Source organism: Passer domesticus, chromosome 31 (genome assembly GCF_036417665.1).
Source record: "Passer domesticus isolate bPasDom1 chromosome 31, bPasDom1.hap1, whole genome shotgun sequence".
Classification (NCBI taxonomy): domain Eukaryota; kingdom Metazoa; phylum Chordata; class Aves; order Passeriformes; family Passeridae; genus Passer; species Passer domesticus.
The window spans coordinates 2,472,806-2,489,602 of record NC_087504.1 but is presented as its reverse complement, the minus strand read 5'-3'; the positions used below and the strand labels follow the sequence as shown (position 1 = coordinate 2,489,602).

The 16,797-nt window shown below is 60.3% G+C and overlaps 1 protein-coding gene across 8 annotated transcripts in view; it reads left to right on the top strand.

Annotated features, from left to right (window-relative positions):
* The first annotated feature begins 2,715 nt into the window (after positions 1-2,715).
* Positions 2,716-16,797, top strand: part of LRP1 (LDL receptor related protein 1) — a 98,548-nt gene continuing 84,466 nt past the window's right edge. For 7 of the 8 annotated variants that reach the window (XM_064401205.1, XM_064401201.1, XM_064401199.1 and 4 more), the window contains exon 1: positions 2,719-2,881. In XM_064401205.1, the coding sequence (XP_064257275.1) occupies positions 2,809-2,881 (73 nt within the window). In that variant the 5' untranslated portion in view covers positions 2,719-2,808. Of the gene's footprint in view, positions 2,882-16,797 lie in introns of all 8 variants that reach the window. The other variant, XR_010351370.1, reaches the window with a different exon arrangement.

The window sequence follows — 16,797 nt, the reverse complement described above, 5'->3', positions numbered from 1 at the left end:
TACCCGCCGTACCCCGGGGCGCTCCTTCGGCCGCTCCGACCCCCGCGCCCACCGGAGCGGCGGGGCAGCACGGGGCAGTGGGGGCCGCCAGGGGGCGCTGCCGCACCGCGGTGCCACCGGGGCGAACCGAGAGCGGCGGGCCCGGTGCTGCCGGGACCGGGGACGCGGTACCGGGGCTGGGGATGCGGTACCGGGGCTGGGGCAGGGCCCCGGGGTCCCTGCATCCCCCGGCTCCTCCCGCCGTGGCGCCAGCGAACTCTCCGTGCTGCCATTTCCAGCATCAAACGCGCCCGGGGGCCCCGTAAGCGCGGCTGGTCCGCTGCGCGCCGGGACATCCCGGGAAGAGCGGACACCCGCCGCGGCTGCTCGGGACTGGGAAGGGGCTTCCCGGCCTCCCCACGCCCCCGTTCAGCACGGTCTCGAGTGGGGAGGGGGCTGCGGAGCGCTGACCGGGACCTACACGTGGTGGGAGGAATCAGAACCGCACCCGCTCCCCGGGTCCTGTGCGACGTTTGGGGGCTCTGGGGGAATGGGGGGTACAGAGCCGGCCCCAGAACCCTCCAGCCCACCCCGTTACACCGCGCTTTTTGCCACCCCGGCGCTTCTGCAGGGGCGGCGTCCCGGCAACATCTGGACCTTCTCCCGAACATCTGGCGCCTGAATCACCCTCCCCCCCCGCAGCTGCCTGAGCGGGGTGGGGCAGAGCGGGCGTGTGACATAATTAAAAAAACATATGACATCACGCGGAGGGGTCGCATGGTGCCCGATGACGGCACCGCTGCCCATCTCCCTCCTCAGCCCCGGGCCCTGGCAGGCATGGCGGGCGGATGACGTCACGGCTCTGGCTCTGACGTCACGGTTCTCAGTCAAAACCGGAGTTGGGTGAGTGATGGCCGGCCTTGCGGATGGTGGGACCCCCATGATGGGGCTCTGCTGTTCTGGTCCCCCCGATCCTGAGCCCTGCTCCCATAGCCCCTGCAGGGACAGCTGGGGGGACAGCGAGGGTCCTGCTGCCCTGGGGGGTGACAGGGGAGCCCTGCCTTGGGGGGATAGCGAGGGTCCTGTGCCCTGGAGGGTGACAGGGGACCCCTGCCTTGGGGGGATAGCGAGGGTCCTGTGCTCTGGGGGATGACAAGAGACCCCCTGCCTTGGGGGACAATGAGGGTCCCACTGCCCTCGGACTTGGCGAGGGTCCTGTGTCCTGGGTGGTGACAAGGGACCCCCTGCCTTGGGGGGACAGTGAGGGGAGTGCCACTGCCCTTGGACATGGCGAGGGTCCTGTGCCCTGGGGGATGACACGGGATCCCTGCCTTGGAGGGACAGTGAGGGTCCCACAATCTTTGGACATGGTGAGGGTCCTGCTGCCCTGGGGGGTGGCAAGGGACCCTTGCCTCGGGGAACAGTGAGGGTCCCACTATCCTCGGACTCCTGTGCCCTGGGGGGTGACAGGGGACCCCCTGCCTTGGGGGGACAGTGAGGGTCCCACCGCCCTTGGGGTGCTGGTGGTGTTGCTGTCCTGGGAGAACGGCGAGGCTCCTGTTGCCTTTGGGATGGCAAAGGGCCCGGAGCCCTGGGGACAGTGAGGGTCCTGCAGCCCTGAGAGGAGCCGAGGGTCCCGCTGCCCCTGAGGATGATGAGGGTCCTGCTGCCTCGTCCGTTTCTGACCCCGTGTGCCGGTAGAGGGGAGCTGGGCTTCCCCCTCACCGGGGGACCACCACAGCAGGGCCGGGCGGGGACCGCGTGTGGGCGCGGGACCCGCAGCGCGGTACGTGTACCACACCAGCACCGGAGCCCTGCCGGTACCACACTGACACCGATACCGATACCGGCACCGGACCCCTGCCGGTATCATACTGACACCAGCACCGATACCAGCGCCGGACTCCTGCCGGTATCATACTGACACCGATACCGGCACCGGCACCGGAGCCCTGCCGGTACCATACTGACACCGACACTGGGACCGGTCCCCTGCCGGTACCATACTGACACCGATACCGGCATCGGCACCGGACCCCTGCCGGTACCATACTGACACCGATACCGGCACCGGCACCGGACCCCTGCCGGTACCATACTGACACCGATACCGGCACCGGCACCGGACCGCTGCCGGTACCATACTGACACCGATACCGGCATCAGCACCGGACCCCTGCTGGTACCACAGTGACACTGATATCGGCCCCGGTCCCCTGCTCGTACCGTACTGACACCGACACCGGCACCGGACCCCTCCCGGACCACACTGACACCGATACCGGCACCGGCACCGCAGCCCTGCCTGTACATTATTGACACCGACACCGGACCATACCGCGACCGATACCGGTACCGACACCGGACCCCGTCCCTGCCCACACCCACCGGGGGGCGCAGCCCCGGCACCGCACGCGCATGCGCGTAGGACCCCCCCCCTTCCACCGCCACGCGCGTGTCCCCCCCCCCCCCCCCTCCCCGTTCCCGTCCGCGGCGGCGGCGGCTCGAGCCCGGTGACGTCAGGCGGGCGGCGGCGCGCGCTCCATCCCCCCCCCCTCCCCAAAAAATCACCGCCCTCCCTCCGCCGCGGCGGCGGCGCGCGCAGACCCCCCCCCCCCTCCCCATCCCATCCCCCGCCGCCCCCCGGCCCCGCCGCCGCCGCCGCCGCCCAGCCCGGAAGGTCCGCCCGCCCCCCGGCCCGGCCCGGCCCGGCCGCCGGCCCGCCCCCGCCCGCCCCCCGCGGATGTCGGTGCGCGGGCCCGGGACGCGCCGCCCCACGGGCAGCACGGCGTGAGGAGCCGCCGCCGCCGCCGCCGCCGAGCCGCCGGCATGGGGCCGCTGCTGGCCCTCGCCGGGAGCCTCCTGGCCCTGCTGGCCGCGCCCGCCGCCCGCGCCCTCGAAGGTGAGTCGGGGGGCGGCGGGGCCGGACCCCCGCGGGGCGATACCGGCGGGGAGGGGGGGGACAGCGGCGGGGAGGGGGAGGCGCGGCCCCGCAGCCGCTGTCGGGGGGCGCGGGGCTCGGCCGGGCCGGGGAGGGGGCGGGGGGCGCCGCGCGTCCCCCCCCCCCCAACCCCCGCCGCCGCCGCCGTGACAAAGCAGAGCGGGCGCAGCCCGGCCCCGCCGCGCCGCGGGGACACCGGAGGGACCGGGGAGCAGCGGGGAGCTGCGGGCCGGACTGGGGAGGCGCGTCCTCCCCGCACCGCTCCGCAGCGCGCGATGCGCCCCCCGCCCCGTTCCCCCCGCAGCCGCGGGGGCCGCTCGCTGGCGCTCCCCGTTTTCTCCTCTTTGCCCGTTCCCGTGGCTCCCACCCGCCCTCCATCCCATTTTCCTCTGGAATCCAAAGTTTTCCCCGCAGCCAAGCAGGAAAGTTGGAGCTCAGCACCGCTGCGGGAACCGCGACTGGGGGTTCCCGGTGTGCCGGGGGTGACCGGGTCCGGGGTCCCACCGGTCCCAGGGGTGCCCGTGACAGCCCGGCCTCGCCCCACGCTCCCCCTCTTGCATAACCGGGGCTGCTTCTCCCGGAGCCGCGACGCCCGGCTGCGGAGTTTGGCTGTGACCGGGCCTGGTGGCACTGGCAATGTGTTTATCCAACCACCGGGGCTGTCCGTTCCCCCATCCGTGTGTCCGTTTGTCCATCCTCCCCCCCCCTCCATGGGTCCATCCAGCTCTTTGCCAGCCGCTCGTTCCCAAGCCGCGCACGTCGCGTTCCCGGCCCTTATTGATCTATTCAGTGAATTCTTGAGCTCGTCAGCTCCATGGCCGGGCTGGGAATGTGCGAGGGGCCGCTCTTGGCAGCGCCCGTGCTCCGCGCTGGCAGCGGCTCCAGCCGGGAACCGGCGGCCGTGGCGAAGTTCTCGCAACGCTTGGACGCTCCGGGCTGGTTTTTTTTCCTTCAAAAGCAGCGAAATGGGGGAGTCTCGGCTTTGCTGTGATGGGTTCCCCTCTGCCCGAGCGGGAATGGCCTGGTGAAATGAGAGGCCAGGGTGATGGATGAGCGAGAGGGGTTTGGGTTTTGGTTTAGGGGGAGGTTTGTCTGTCCCGTTTCTTTGCAAAGCGGGAGAAGGGATTTGGTGTCGTGGCAGTGGCGGCATCTGACCCATCACCGGGTCCGAGGGATGGAGGAGGAGGAGGAGGTTTGGGCAAACGCCAGATCCCTGCCCCAGATTCATGTCTGGGGCTGCAGGAGGCCGGAGCCTGTGGTTTCCATCCTCCAGCCCCTCCTCACCCCACTGGGGCTGCGGACACTTGATCTGTGTCCCTTGGAGGGAGGTGACAGCAGCGGAGCAGCCCCGGGCACCCTGCAGCCCCCCCCCGGTGGCACCTGCAGGGCTGATTGAGCCGCTGGCACCCTCCCGGTGAGCTCGGCGCTGCAGGTGGCCAGCAGCTGAGCCCTCCGGGGTCACCCCTCCGGGGACACGAGGTCCCAGAGGTGCCGTCCCCGCTCGGAGGTGGCTCGGAGGTGGCTCGGAGCAGCCGGCGGATCCAGAAGTTGGTGGGGGCGGAAGGGAGGCATCGCTCATTGCATAAGCTGCGTTGCCTTTGGAAACCAGGCTGCGGGGAGATGATGAGCTGGAGGGAAGTTCTTCCATCCTCTTCTCCACACCCCGGGAGCTGGAGAGGGTCAGGGACACTCTCCTTCCTCCTGGTGCACGTCCCCCTCCTCAGGGGCTCCCTTTTGGGGACTGTGATGGGGATGAGGTGCTGTCCCACCACCTCGGGGTGCTGGGAGCTGTGTCAGGCTGTGGGTGGGGAGGATGTGGAGGCATGTGGCGGATGTGGAGGCACCACAAGCACGTGGTTGGCTCGGTTAGAGGGCAGAATGTGCCACCAAGGTGCCACCTGAGCTGGTGCCTCAACCCTGGTGGTGCTGGCTGGGCTCTGGTTTCCCTGATTCAAGTCTCCCACTGCCCCAGCTGGGTGCAGTGGGGCCCTGGGAGAGGCCAGGATGTCATTGGGAGCAGGGTACATGTCCCCATCCTTGTCTGGAGAGCCAATTCCTCACTCTCACGGCCTCTGTTTGCAGCTCTGGAAGCTCTTTGCTTTTTCCTGGAGGAGAGGAGGACAAAGTCCAGCTGTGGGGCGGGAGAAATCTCTTCCATGGGGGAACAAAGGGCACTGGTGTGCAGCTCCTGTCTGCCCGGTCCTGTGCCACTCTCTGGGGTGGCATGGGGCATCCCTGGACCCTGGCAGAACCCCAGGAGTGGAGTGAGGGCAGGCCGGGATCACCCTGTTCCAGTTTTGGAAATACCTGTGCTTGAGGGCGGCTGGGGTGTTTTGGTGCAGCACTTCCCTCTTGCCACCTTGGTGGTCTGGCATGTCCCCTTGTGCGTCCCTGTGTTTTCCCAGGGGTTCCCAGGTGTTTTCCCGTGTGTTTTTCCGTGTGTTCCCATGCGTGTGCACACGTGTGGGTGTGCACACGCTGCTTCCCTAAGCGTGCACGGACACGCCCGGAGCTGCTCTGGGTTCAGTGCAGGTGAACAGTGGAGGTTTGAGGTGCTGGGAGGAGAAGGAGCTGCTGGAGGGGCAGTGCCTGGTGGGGTTCCTCCACGCAGTGTCCAACATTCCCGTGTGGAGCATCCCAGCAGGACAACTGAGCTTCCAGCAGCCCCGTGGGGCTCTGAGAAGTTCCTGGTGCTGCTGTGGTGTCCAGTGAGAGCACTGACCTCTGGCTCTGAGTCCTCTCTGTCCATGACAAGCACTGATGGGGCAGCTCTGGAGCATCCCTGGCAGCTCTGGAGCATCCCTGGCAGCTCTGGAGCATCCCTGGCAGCGGTGCCAGCTTTGGGGTGAAGCTGAGGCGTCGCCTCCTCGCCGCTTCCGAAGCTCCTGAGGCTCAGTGGGCGCCGTGGGGGTGGCAGCAGCTGTGGCAGCCCCCTCACCTTGGGTGTCTCAGCCCCACCACTCGCTCCTCGTGTTCTCTCCGTGCCGGTTCCATGTGCTCCGGGGGAGCCTGCGAACCGGGAAGGAGCGGGGGCTGCTCCAGCTGGTGATGCTTTTCCTCCGGTGTCAGGAGCTGGTTGGGATGATGAGGAGCAAAACCAGCCTGTGCCTCCAGGGTCCTGGTTTCTGGAGCATCCTTCTCTAGCAGAGCTGGTGTTCTGTGGTTCCTCTGTGGCCCCAGCCCGTGCCTGACCCGTGGATGCCCAGTGGGGCTGTCCAGGCTCTGCTCTGCTGCGTTCCCCTCTCCTCTCCTCACAGGAACAGCAGGATTGGAGTGGAAAATCAGAGACAAATGAAGGGAAAAGCTGCGTAAAGCAGCTGCTGGGTGGGGTCCTGAAAACAGCCCTGGAGTCAGCCGAGGGGACGGGGTGGGGGCACGAGAAGCTTTGAGGAGAGAGGGTTGGCTCCCAAAATCCATCCTCCCGCTGCCTGGGATGGGGGTGTTTGGGCAGGGACCACGACTCCCTCCCCCTCCAGGAGGGCACGGGGGGACCTGGCTGCCCCTCAAGGTTGTGACAACATCCAGGTCACCTCCCAGTGCTCACTGAGGTGGGGAGGGGGATGGAGGGTGGGCAGGGTGAGGGCCAGGAGCCCTTTGGGCAGCAACTGGGAGCATCTGTAGAGCTGGTGGTGGTGGCAGGGTGAGGACAACGGGCACTGGGGTCTGTGCCAGCACTCGCCTGCCCCGTGGCTGCCTGGTGTGTCCCGTGAGGCTCATCCAGGTGCAGCAGCACTGGTGAGGAAGGATCAGGGGGATCCTGCTGCTGAGGATTTCCCACCATCTCAGGATGGGACAGCTCGTGGGGATGGTGTTTGGCCACCCAGGAGCTGTGCCCGTGTCTGTGACCCCCCCCAGAGCACCCCAGGGGTCTGGCTGTGCCTTTGGGGAGCTGTCCCAAGCCCTTGGATGGTCCTTTGGATGGAGCCTCTCCAGAAGGGTGCAGGAACTCGTGGTTCTGCAAGCGTCCTTTGACCAGCAAGGGTTTGTATGGGAGGTGCTTCCCGAAATCACAGAAGTCACAGCCAGGGCCGGGCCCTCGGGGCCGTGCAGTGCCCGGGGAGAGAGGGGAGGACACACAGGATGTGCCACATCCTGCTGAGTCAGCACGACGATGAGCCCGCGGCTTTGTCATGGGGCAGGAGGTTCCTCTTCCAGCCGTGGGGATGATTTCAGTTCCCAGATCCACTCCGAGCATTTTCCTGGTGCGGATAAATCCTTCCTTGTGCCACCCAGAGCTCCCAGCCCTGACGGGGTCTGAGCCCTGAGTCTGTGAGAGCTGCCTGCCAAGCCCAGAGTCCTCTCCCAGCTCACCCCATGGGGCTCCACTGGGGTGAATCCAGTGGTCCCAGGGTTGGGAAGGGGCTCCTTGGACCCCAGGAGTGGCAGCTGGCTTGGACTGAGAGCAGCAGATGCATCAGCCTCTTTCCTTCCCACAGTCCTGCCCTTGCCAGGCTGACAGGACCCATCCTCCTTGTGCTTGGGATGAATTTGATCTCCATCACCTCCCACAGAGCGTGTCCAGCTGTGTTCCCAGGGACATCCCTCTCCGGGGACTTGGGCTTGGTGGCCGATGGTGCTGAGTGCCCGAGGACGTTTTTCATCCACCCCTGCCATCCTCAGTCTCTCCCAAACAGAGCATCTGCCCCGGCTGCAGCTTGTTTTCCAGGGGATGCTTTTCCCCCTCTCCTTGGGATTTTGCAATCCAAGGCCACCTCGAGCTATTTACAGCCCAGCTTTTGCTGCTGACTGAACTTTCCAGCCCTTTCCACGTGCCGCTCCTGGGCAGCCCGACCTGCCCGCTGAAAATATTTTCAGCATTTTCTAACTCTGCTCAAACTCGTTGTTTTCTTTGCTGTGCCACTCTTATTTTTGAAGGAAAAACACAGGGTGGGCCGTGAGGATGTTGTGGATGTTATTCCAACGTGAGAGGTTGCGTTCCCCAACGTGGTCTGACCATTTCTGGGGCTAAATTTAGACTCCAGTGTCCTTCCTGAGCCAGGGAACGGAGCAGGCTGGAGCTGCAGTCATGCAGATGCTGTGCAGGATCACAGACAGTCCCAGCACAGCTCCTGGGGCTGGCAGCAGAATTCTTGGATAACGACCTTGCTGGCAGCTCTGAGCTCCTCCGGTGGGACTGTGACACGGAGGGGAGGGATGGGAAGAGCATCCCGAGCTCCTGGGAGTGTCAGGAAGGTGAGAGCAGCTCTGTGATCTCCAAAATGTGTGGATTGGGGCAGCAGTGGGAATTGTGGATGTCTGGGAGGGAGTCTAATTGAGTTGCAAGTTGCATCTTTAATGGAGTGGACTAATTAGCCTTTTGCCAGATGTTGTTTCTCCAAATGAGACCACGGTGAGGATGGGCAGGTGTTGGGGGTCACATCCTGGGGACAAGAAGGTACTGGGGGGGTCTTATCCTGAGGATGGGCAGGTTTTGGGGGTCCCATTCTGGGGGCAGACAGGTATTGGGGGGGTCTCATGCTGGGGACAGGCAGATATTGGGGGGGGTTTATCCTGAGGATGGGCAGGTATTGGGGGGTGTCATGCTGGAGACAGGCAGATATTGGGGAGGGGTCTTATCCTGAGGATGGGCAAGTGTTGGGGGTCTTATCCTAAGGACAGGCAGATATTGGGGAGGGGTCTTATTCTGAGGATAGGCAGGTTTTGGGGGTCCCATTCTGGGGGCAGACAGGTACTGGGGGGTCTTGTCTTGAGGATTGGCAGGTATTGGGTGGGGGGTTTATCCTGAGGATGGGCAGGTATTGGGTGGGGGGTTTATCCTGAGGATGGGCAGGTATTGGGTGGGGGGTTTATCCTGAGGATGGGCAGGTGTTGGGGGTTTATCCTGGGGACAGGCAGATATTGGGGAGGGGTCTTATCCTGAGGATGGGCAGGTTTTGGGGGTCACATCCTGTGCAGGTGTGGGTTGAGTGTGGGGGTTGCTGCCGAGCTGGGGGGCTGCAGTGTCAGGAGGTGGGGAGGGGTCGCTGCTCTTGGCCTCAGGGCTCTGCCATCCACGCCTTGGTGAGGGAGCCGAGGAGGATTCCAGCTGGGGGAGGCTTTGGGAGCCGTCCTGCTGCTGCCCCCACGCCCCCGCCTCCCTGGGGATGGCCGGGTTGGTTTGCTGGGGGCTGCCAGGCAAGAATTGAAATGTGCTGAGGGCTTTGAATGGCATCGATCTCACCCCTTTACCTGCAGCTCTTTGTTTGTGGGCACAGGTTGGTTTGCTGGGGGCTGCCAGGCAAGAATTGAAATGTGCTGAGGGCTTTGAATGGCATCGATCTCACCCCTTTACCTGCAGCTCTTTGTTTGTGGGCACGGGCTCGTGCTCCTGGGTCACTCATGGCCAACAGTGAGGGCACAGCTCGTGCAGGGGTGTCTGCACCCCCTGGCCCTGCCCGGGGCTCCTCAGGACCTGGTGTCCCCTCTCTGCTTCCATGCTGGCACCCGCTGATTTTCTCAGAACGGGAATGTCGTGGCCTAAAGGATGGCACAGGGACACAAACCCTCGGCCCTGGGGAGCAGCAGGATGCCCCTGTGCCCACCCTGCCCTCGGGCATGCTGCTGGGGGGCTGCCAGCGTGTGCCCACCCACTCCAGCCTCTACTGGTGCCACATTTTACCTGTCCCCTGCTGCCGGTGTCACCACCCCTGGCTCTGTCCCTGCCGCGAGAGCGGCTCCAGATGATTTATGACATTTAGGGGCGCACACACACCCCAAACCACGGCGCTTTCAGTGACCCCATCCTCTCCATGCGCCGGGAGCTGCACCCCTCCGCCTCCCGGCGCGGGGAAAAGCTGTGAAAGCTTTCCTCCCGGCGGGTACCGTGCTGCTTTTTTTTTATTGTTTGCAAAAGGAAGCACTTGGGTTTAATACTTCCCGCTGCAGCCGCCTTTCCCAGCGCCGGGGCGGATGCTGCGGGGCACCGGGGCGAGCGCCGCGTGGAGCGGGGCGGTGCCGCCGCCTCCGCCCCGGCCCGGCCCCGCATCCTTGGGTCCGTGCCCGTGTCCGAGGCTCCGTTTCCTGCCGCAGCCCCCGGCCCTTCCAGCTGGGTTTGCTCAGCCTCTCCTCGGCCGGCCTGGAGCGTGTTTTCCCCCGGGAAAAAGCGGATTTGGAGGCTGGTTTACTCACCAGATCCTTGCTCTGATGCCATCCCCACGCCCTTTCAGCTGTATAAAATCCTAAATTTTCTTCTCCTGCAACTTACAGAGGTTTAAACCAGTGAAAGCAGGATTCCTGACCCGCAGGAACCTCCTGGGAGCATCCGGTGGAGATGCCAAGGGGTCAGGTGGCATCTGGGGCGCAGCATCAGCCCAGGGATGGCTGTGCCAATTCCCCTGTCACCGTTTGTACCAGTTAAGGACAGATGGGACATTCCACCGTGCCAGGGATGTTTTTCCAGTGGAGCAGCTGCCACCTGGAAGCCGTGCAGGACCTGCTTTTCCAGGATGTGCTCTCAAGGAATCCCCAAAGCTTCGCCCTCACCGGCAGCACGTGTTTGCTGTGCTGGTGACTGGAGCCGTGTCCCCACGGGCTGGCTGGGCTTGGTTTTGGGGACTGGGATGGGAATTGAGCTGTGGCAGGAGCAGGGCAGGGCCGTGGTGTTGTTATCCATGGAGAGACCTTGAAGCCCCAGGAGATTGTGCCGTGCCATGGTGGCTCCGTGACCTTGTGCTCCCCAGAGCTGGGAGATGCCCTGAGGTCCCCCAGGAGGGACCTGGGGACCTCAGGAGGTGACCTGGAGGCTTGGAACAGGTCTGGCTCTCCATGTCCTCATGCCTTGCTGTTTTCCAGCCTCTGGGAGCATCCAGCATCTCCTGGGGGGTGACCCTGCCCCACCTGGGGTGGGACCCCCGTGTGTGCTCCAGTGAGGACCCACAGGTGTGGCCACCCCAAAAGGATCCCAAATCCCAGCCGGATCATCCCTGGCTACGTTCACACACGGGCAGGTGGAGCCGAATCCAGAGCAACTCCCCGCGCGGCCGCGCTGCTCGGGAATAAAAGTCCCTTTATGCCGGAATAATTAGTGTACTCAGAGCATGCTAATTATTCTGGGATAAAAGTGACTTTTATTCCAGCAGAGTGTCCTCTCAAAGGGCCCTTTCTGCCCGCTCCCAGGGCACAATAGCTGCTCTGCTCCGTTTCCCCATCCCAGACAAAGTCCTTATTTGCGGAGGCAGCGAAATTGAGTTGACTAATGAATTAAGGCCAATGGTTCTGGCCAGGCTCCAGCCCTTTGAAAGCCTTGGCGAGCTGATGCCCGGCCCGGCGGGAGGAAGCACAGACCCTCCTGCCCCACCAAGCCCCTGGCAGCCTCCTCTCCCCTCCCTCCCTCCCTCCTTTCCAGCTGCTGGGATGAAATGCCTATTAATCTATGCTGTGGAATTGCTTTATTCCCCAGCGCAGGCAGGGCTCTGGAGGGAGCGTTATCAGCTCCAGCCACAGGCCATAAATAACCACAGCGGATCCTGTTTGGGTTCCCAACTGCCCAGGGTATAAACATCCCGCTCCTATTGCCAGGATAAATCCAGGGAATAAAGGCTGGGCAGGTAGGGGAGGTGGGGGGGCTCTGTAGGCCCGCTGCCCCCTCCCCATCCATCCTGGGAGGAAGGAAAAAAGGGGACACGGGGACCCTGGCAGGGATTGCCACAGGCCAGGGCTGCCTGCAGCCCATCCAACTGCACCCCAGAGGATTTAAGCCCCTTTCTCCTGGCTGCAAATTTTTCTTCCCCTTTTTTCCTCCCACCCCCCACGCCTTTTTTTTTTTTTTTTTTTTTAGTACCATTTAAATTGCAGATAAGCTGCAAAAAGAATAACACCCAAAAAACGGGATTCTCCCTTGAATCCCCCTTGGCTGTGGGGTTGGAGCTGCCCCTCCCCACCACAGTCTGGATGATCCAGCTCTTTTTTTTTTTTTCTTTTTTTTCCTTTTATTATTATTATTATCCCCAGTTCTGGCAGTGCCGGAGCTTTCGTTTCATCTGGCTCCATCTCCTGCCATTTTTCAGCTCGTTCTGCTGCGGACTCTCGGGAGGGGACGCGGGGGGGGGCGGATCTCGCTCCGGCACGGCTCTGCCGGCTCCTGAATTTGGTTTAAAATGCAAATCTTTCCTTTATTCCCTTTTTTTTTTTTTTTTTTTTTTTTTTTTAATGGATTTCATGTGAAGGCGGCGGAGCTGCTGGAGCCCGGGGAGCGGGAGGGGAAGGGGCTGGGCGGGCAGGGGGGGGGAGCGCATTCCTCGCAGATTTCCTGATGGAAATCGTCCCCCCCCGGATGCGTTTGAAGTCAGGTGACGCCGAGCTGCGGGATGGACGCAGCCCTGGCAGCCGCAATCTGATTTTAGACGATTTTTATCCCCCTTCCCCCCCGCCACCTCCGCGGGGATGCTGTGGGCAGCTCCTGCCTCCATCTCCTGCCTCCCTTGGGATGCGCTCGGCCGTCCTTCCTCCTCCTCCCTGTGCCCCCCTCATCCTCGCTCTGCTCCTTTGTCTGGGTTTGGAGGCGGCCGCGGCAGGTCCTGCCTGCTGGAATTCCATCCTGGGGGGGACCCTGCAGTTGTCACCTCTTGTTTGACCCCAAAGGGGGACATTGGGATGGCGTCTCCTCATCCCTGGGGTGCCCAGTGCGGGGATCCAGCTGCTCCCAATCCGTGTGCCAGGGGCAGGGATGGCTGTCCCTTGCCATGGGGAGTGTCCAGGTGGGAAATAATGGGAAAATGTGGAGCAAGAGCAGTGGGAAAGGGCCAGGAATGTGCTGGTGGGATTTGGGAATGAGCAGAAGGTGCTGGGCCCATCCTGCCCAGGAAAGGACCAGGAATGTGCTGGTGGGATTTGGGAATGAGCAGAGAGTGCTGGGCCCATCCTGCCTGGGAAAGGGCCAGGAATTGCTGGTGGGATTTGGGAATGAGCAGAGGGTGCTGGGCCCATCCTAACCAGGAAAGGACCAGGAATGTGCTGGTGGGATTTGGGAATGAGCAGAGGGTGCTGGGCCCATCCTGCCCGGGAAAGGGCCAGGAATTGCTGGTGGGATTTGGGAATGAGCAGAGGGTGCTGGGCCCATCCTAACCAGGAAAGGGCCAGGAATGTGCTGGTGGGATTTGGGAATGAGCAGAAGGTGCTGGGCCCATCCTGCCCGGGAAAGGGCCAGGAATTGCTGGTGGGATTTGGGAATGAGCAGAGGGTGCTGGGCCCATCCGGCCCGGGAAAGGGCCAGGAATTGCTGGTGGGATTTGGGAATGAGCAGAAGGTGCTGGGCCCATCCTGCCCAGGAAAGGGCCAGGAATTGCTGGTGGGATTTGGGAATGAGCAGAGGGTGCTGGGCCCATCCTGCCCAGGAAAGGGCCAGGAATTGCTGGTGGGATTTGGGAATGAGCAGAGGGTGCTGGGCCCATCCTGCCCAGGAAAGGACCAGGAATTGCTGGTGGGATTTGGGACCGAGCAGAGGGTGCTGGGCCCATCCTGCCCAGGAAAGGGCCAGGAATTGCTGGTGGGATTTGGGAACGAGCAGAGGGTGCTGGGCCCATCCTAACCAGGAAAGGACCAGGAATTGCTGGTGGGATTTGGGAATGAGCAGAAGGTGCTGGGCCCATCCTGCCCGGGAAAGGGCCAGGAATTGCTGGTGGGATTTGGGAACGAGCAGAGGGTGCTGGGCCCATCCTGCCTGCGAAAGGGCCAGGAATTGCTGGTGGGATTTGGGAATGAGCAGAGGGTGCTGGGCCCATCCTGCCTGGGAAAGGGCCAGGAATTGCTGCTGGGATTTGGGAATGAGCAGAGGGTGCTGGGCCCATCCTGCCTGTTCCTCTGGGGTGTGCCAGCCCTGCCTGCACTCCAGGATGGGTTTAGGAGCAATATCTGGGATTTTCCCACCAGCATCATCCCTTGGTCAGGGCTGGGAACACGGGTGGAAACCAGGGATGGAAAAGCAGAGAAGAGCAGAACACTGAGGTTGAGGTGATGGGTGGGGTTTGCTTCTGCTTGGATTTGTTGTTGTCTCCTTGGGGGTTCCAAAAACGGGGAGAATCAGAGTGAACCCTGTCCCAGGAATGCCACAGAGCTGCCATTCCAACACCTCTGGCACAGCAGAGCCAGCCTTTCCCTCTCCAAATCGTAATTTTTTTTTTGTTTGTTTGAGGAAGGTGAATGCCTCGTGATTCCATAGTCCGACTTGAAGGGAAAAGGGGGGGAAAAACCGTATTTTAAAGTCAATATTTACTTAGCAATGAGGCGTCCCCCTCCCCCAGCCCCGCATACCTGCGGGAATGGCCGGGAGCCCTGTCGGTCCTGGAAGCTCTGGAGCAGGGATCTGGTTTGAATCTTCCCCTTTCCGAGGGGGCCGGATGGAAGAATGGCAAAAATGCATTTGAACTGTTTTGGGATGGTGTGCTTAAATGCAAAACAAACAGCTGAGCTTTCCTTTCCCTTTCCCCCCCCCCCGGAAAAATGTGCCTCAAACCTGAGGGTTTGGTATTTTAAATGTCTCTATTACCCGGTTCAGCTTTTGGGAGGCGGAAAATTTGCTGGATTTGGGGTTTGAGGATCAGCCTGGAGCCCCAGCCCAGGGAGGAGGGAGCAGGATGGGCTCCAGCCTTTGGCCTTCCCAGTTCCTGTCCTGAGGCTGCAGAGAAACTCCAGGACACTGGAAGTTCTGAAAACACAAAAAACTGAACAAATCCTGGTTTTTTCTGTAGTCTGGAAGTTCTGAAAACACAAAAAATGGAGCAAATCCTGTTTTTTCTTTTTTTTTCTGTAGTCTGGAAGTTCTGAAAACACAAAAAACTGAACAAATCCTGTTTTATTCCTGTAGTCTGGAAGTTCGGAAAACACAAAAAACTGAACAAATCCTGTTTTATTCCTGTATTCTGGAAGTTCTGAAAACACAAAAAATTGAGCAAATCCTGTTTTTTTTTCTGTAGTCTGGACGTTCCAAAAACACAAAAAATGGAGCAAATCCTGTTTGTTTTTTTTTTTTTCCTGTAGTCTGGAAGTTCTGAAAACACAAAAAATGTAGCAAATCCTCGTTTTTTTTTTCTGTAGTCTGGAAGTTCTGAAAGCATAAAAAACTGAACAAATCCTGGGGTTTTTTTTTCTGTATTCTGGAAGTTCCAAAAACACAAAAAATGGAGCAAATCCTGTTTTTTTTTTTTTTCTGTAGTCTGGAAGTTCTGAAAACACAAAAAACTGAACAAATCCCGTTTTTTTTCTCCAGTTTGGGGACAAAGGACGGATGATGTGGGGGAGAGAAAGGAAGCCTCGAGTGGCTGATGTGGTTTTGGTGGGTTTTGTGTGTTGAATGTGGTTGACTTTGTGTCCTGGGTGACTCCAAGGCTCCGTGTCACAGATTCCAAGCTGGCACTGGGAAGGTCCCACAGGGGCCGTGGCCTCATCTCAGACTGGGAAGAGTGGCCATGAATGATCCACAGGGAAGGAGGAAGAGGAGGAACGTTGGGATGAAGGCGCTGATGGAACCTTTGCCAAAAAAGGCCGAAATTGCCCCAAACCCTGCCCTGCTTTGGGGGTGCTCCATCCCGAGGTGGGGATGGAGACCTGGAGGAGCACGGAGTGGGAACATTTCCCTCTGGAGTGGGTTTGCTCCCTCCCTTTTGTGCTCCCTTCTCCCCCAGAACATCTGGTTTGCGAATCCCAGCCCGTATTTACGGCCAGCGCCGTTTCCTGGCCCGACGCCTCCTCCCGAGGAGAGGAGGAGGAGCTGGCCTGAGGAGGAAGCAGGGCAGGAGCTCCTTCATATTTTTGTGCTTCGCTTCCACCCTCTCCAGCTTTTTCTGTCATCCTCGTCCATGGAATGAAGGTGGTGTGGTCTTTGCTTCAGGATTTGCTTCTCCACCAGCCCCGTTTTGGTGTCCATTTCTTATTTTAGGCGAAAAATCAGATGGTTTTTGGTGGTTGTGTTTGCCAACCCCTTTCCCAACCGGCCACAAAACCTCTGCGTGTCCATGGAATTCTGCTTCAGGCTCTTGGAATTCTGCTTCAGGCTCTTGGAATTCTGCTTCAGGCTCTTGGTCCCTTTCCCACCTGGGGAGATGCTGTTGGGACGTTTGTTTGCACCCTGTCCTGGAGAGCAATTCCCATTTCTTGCACCCAAATGGATTTTTTTGACCTTTTATTTGGACTATTTTGGTTTCGGACCATTTTTGTGTTCAGGCCTTTCTGTTTTTCCAGCCTTCTGGGGGTCTCATTTTTTGTAGGCTCTTTTTTTTGGCCTTTTTTATCCCATTTTTGAGAGGCCCTTTTTTTCGGGTAGGGCTTTTTTTGGGGGGATCTCTTTTCCTTTGTACCTCTTTGGGGGCCCTTTTCCTATGTGCCTTTTTTGAGACCCCTTTATTTCTCCACTTTTCCCATCCCTTTTAATTACTTTATTTATTTTTGGTCACATTTTAGTGCCATTTTTTCTCCTTTCTGACCCTCCTTTGGGCGTGTTCATTTTCCCACCATCCCCCTCACCTTTTGGCCTTTTTTCTTGGGATCTCTTTTATTTTATGCCTCTTTGGGGGCCGTTTTCTTACATGCCTTTTTTGAGACCCTTTTATTTCTTCACTTTTCCCATCCCTTTTTATTTATTTATTTTTGGTCACATTTTAGTGCCATTTCTTCTCCTTTCTGACCCTCCTTTGGGTGTGTTTATTTTCCCACCATCCCCTTCATCTTTTGGCCCTTTTTTGGGGTAGGACCTTTTTTTGGGTCCTCTTTTATTTTATGCATTTTTGGGGACCTTTTTCTTACATGCCTTTTTTGAGACGCTTTTATTTCTCCACTTTTCATGTCCTTATTTATTTATTTATTTATTTATTTTGTTCACATTTTAGTGCCATTTCTTCTCCTTTTGGACCCTCCTTTGGGTGTGTTTATTTTCCCACTGTCCCCTT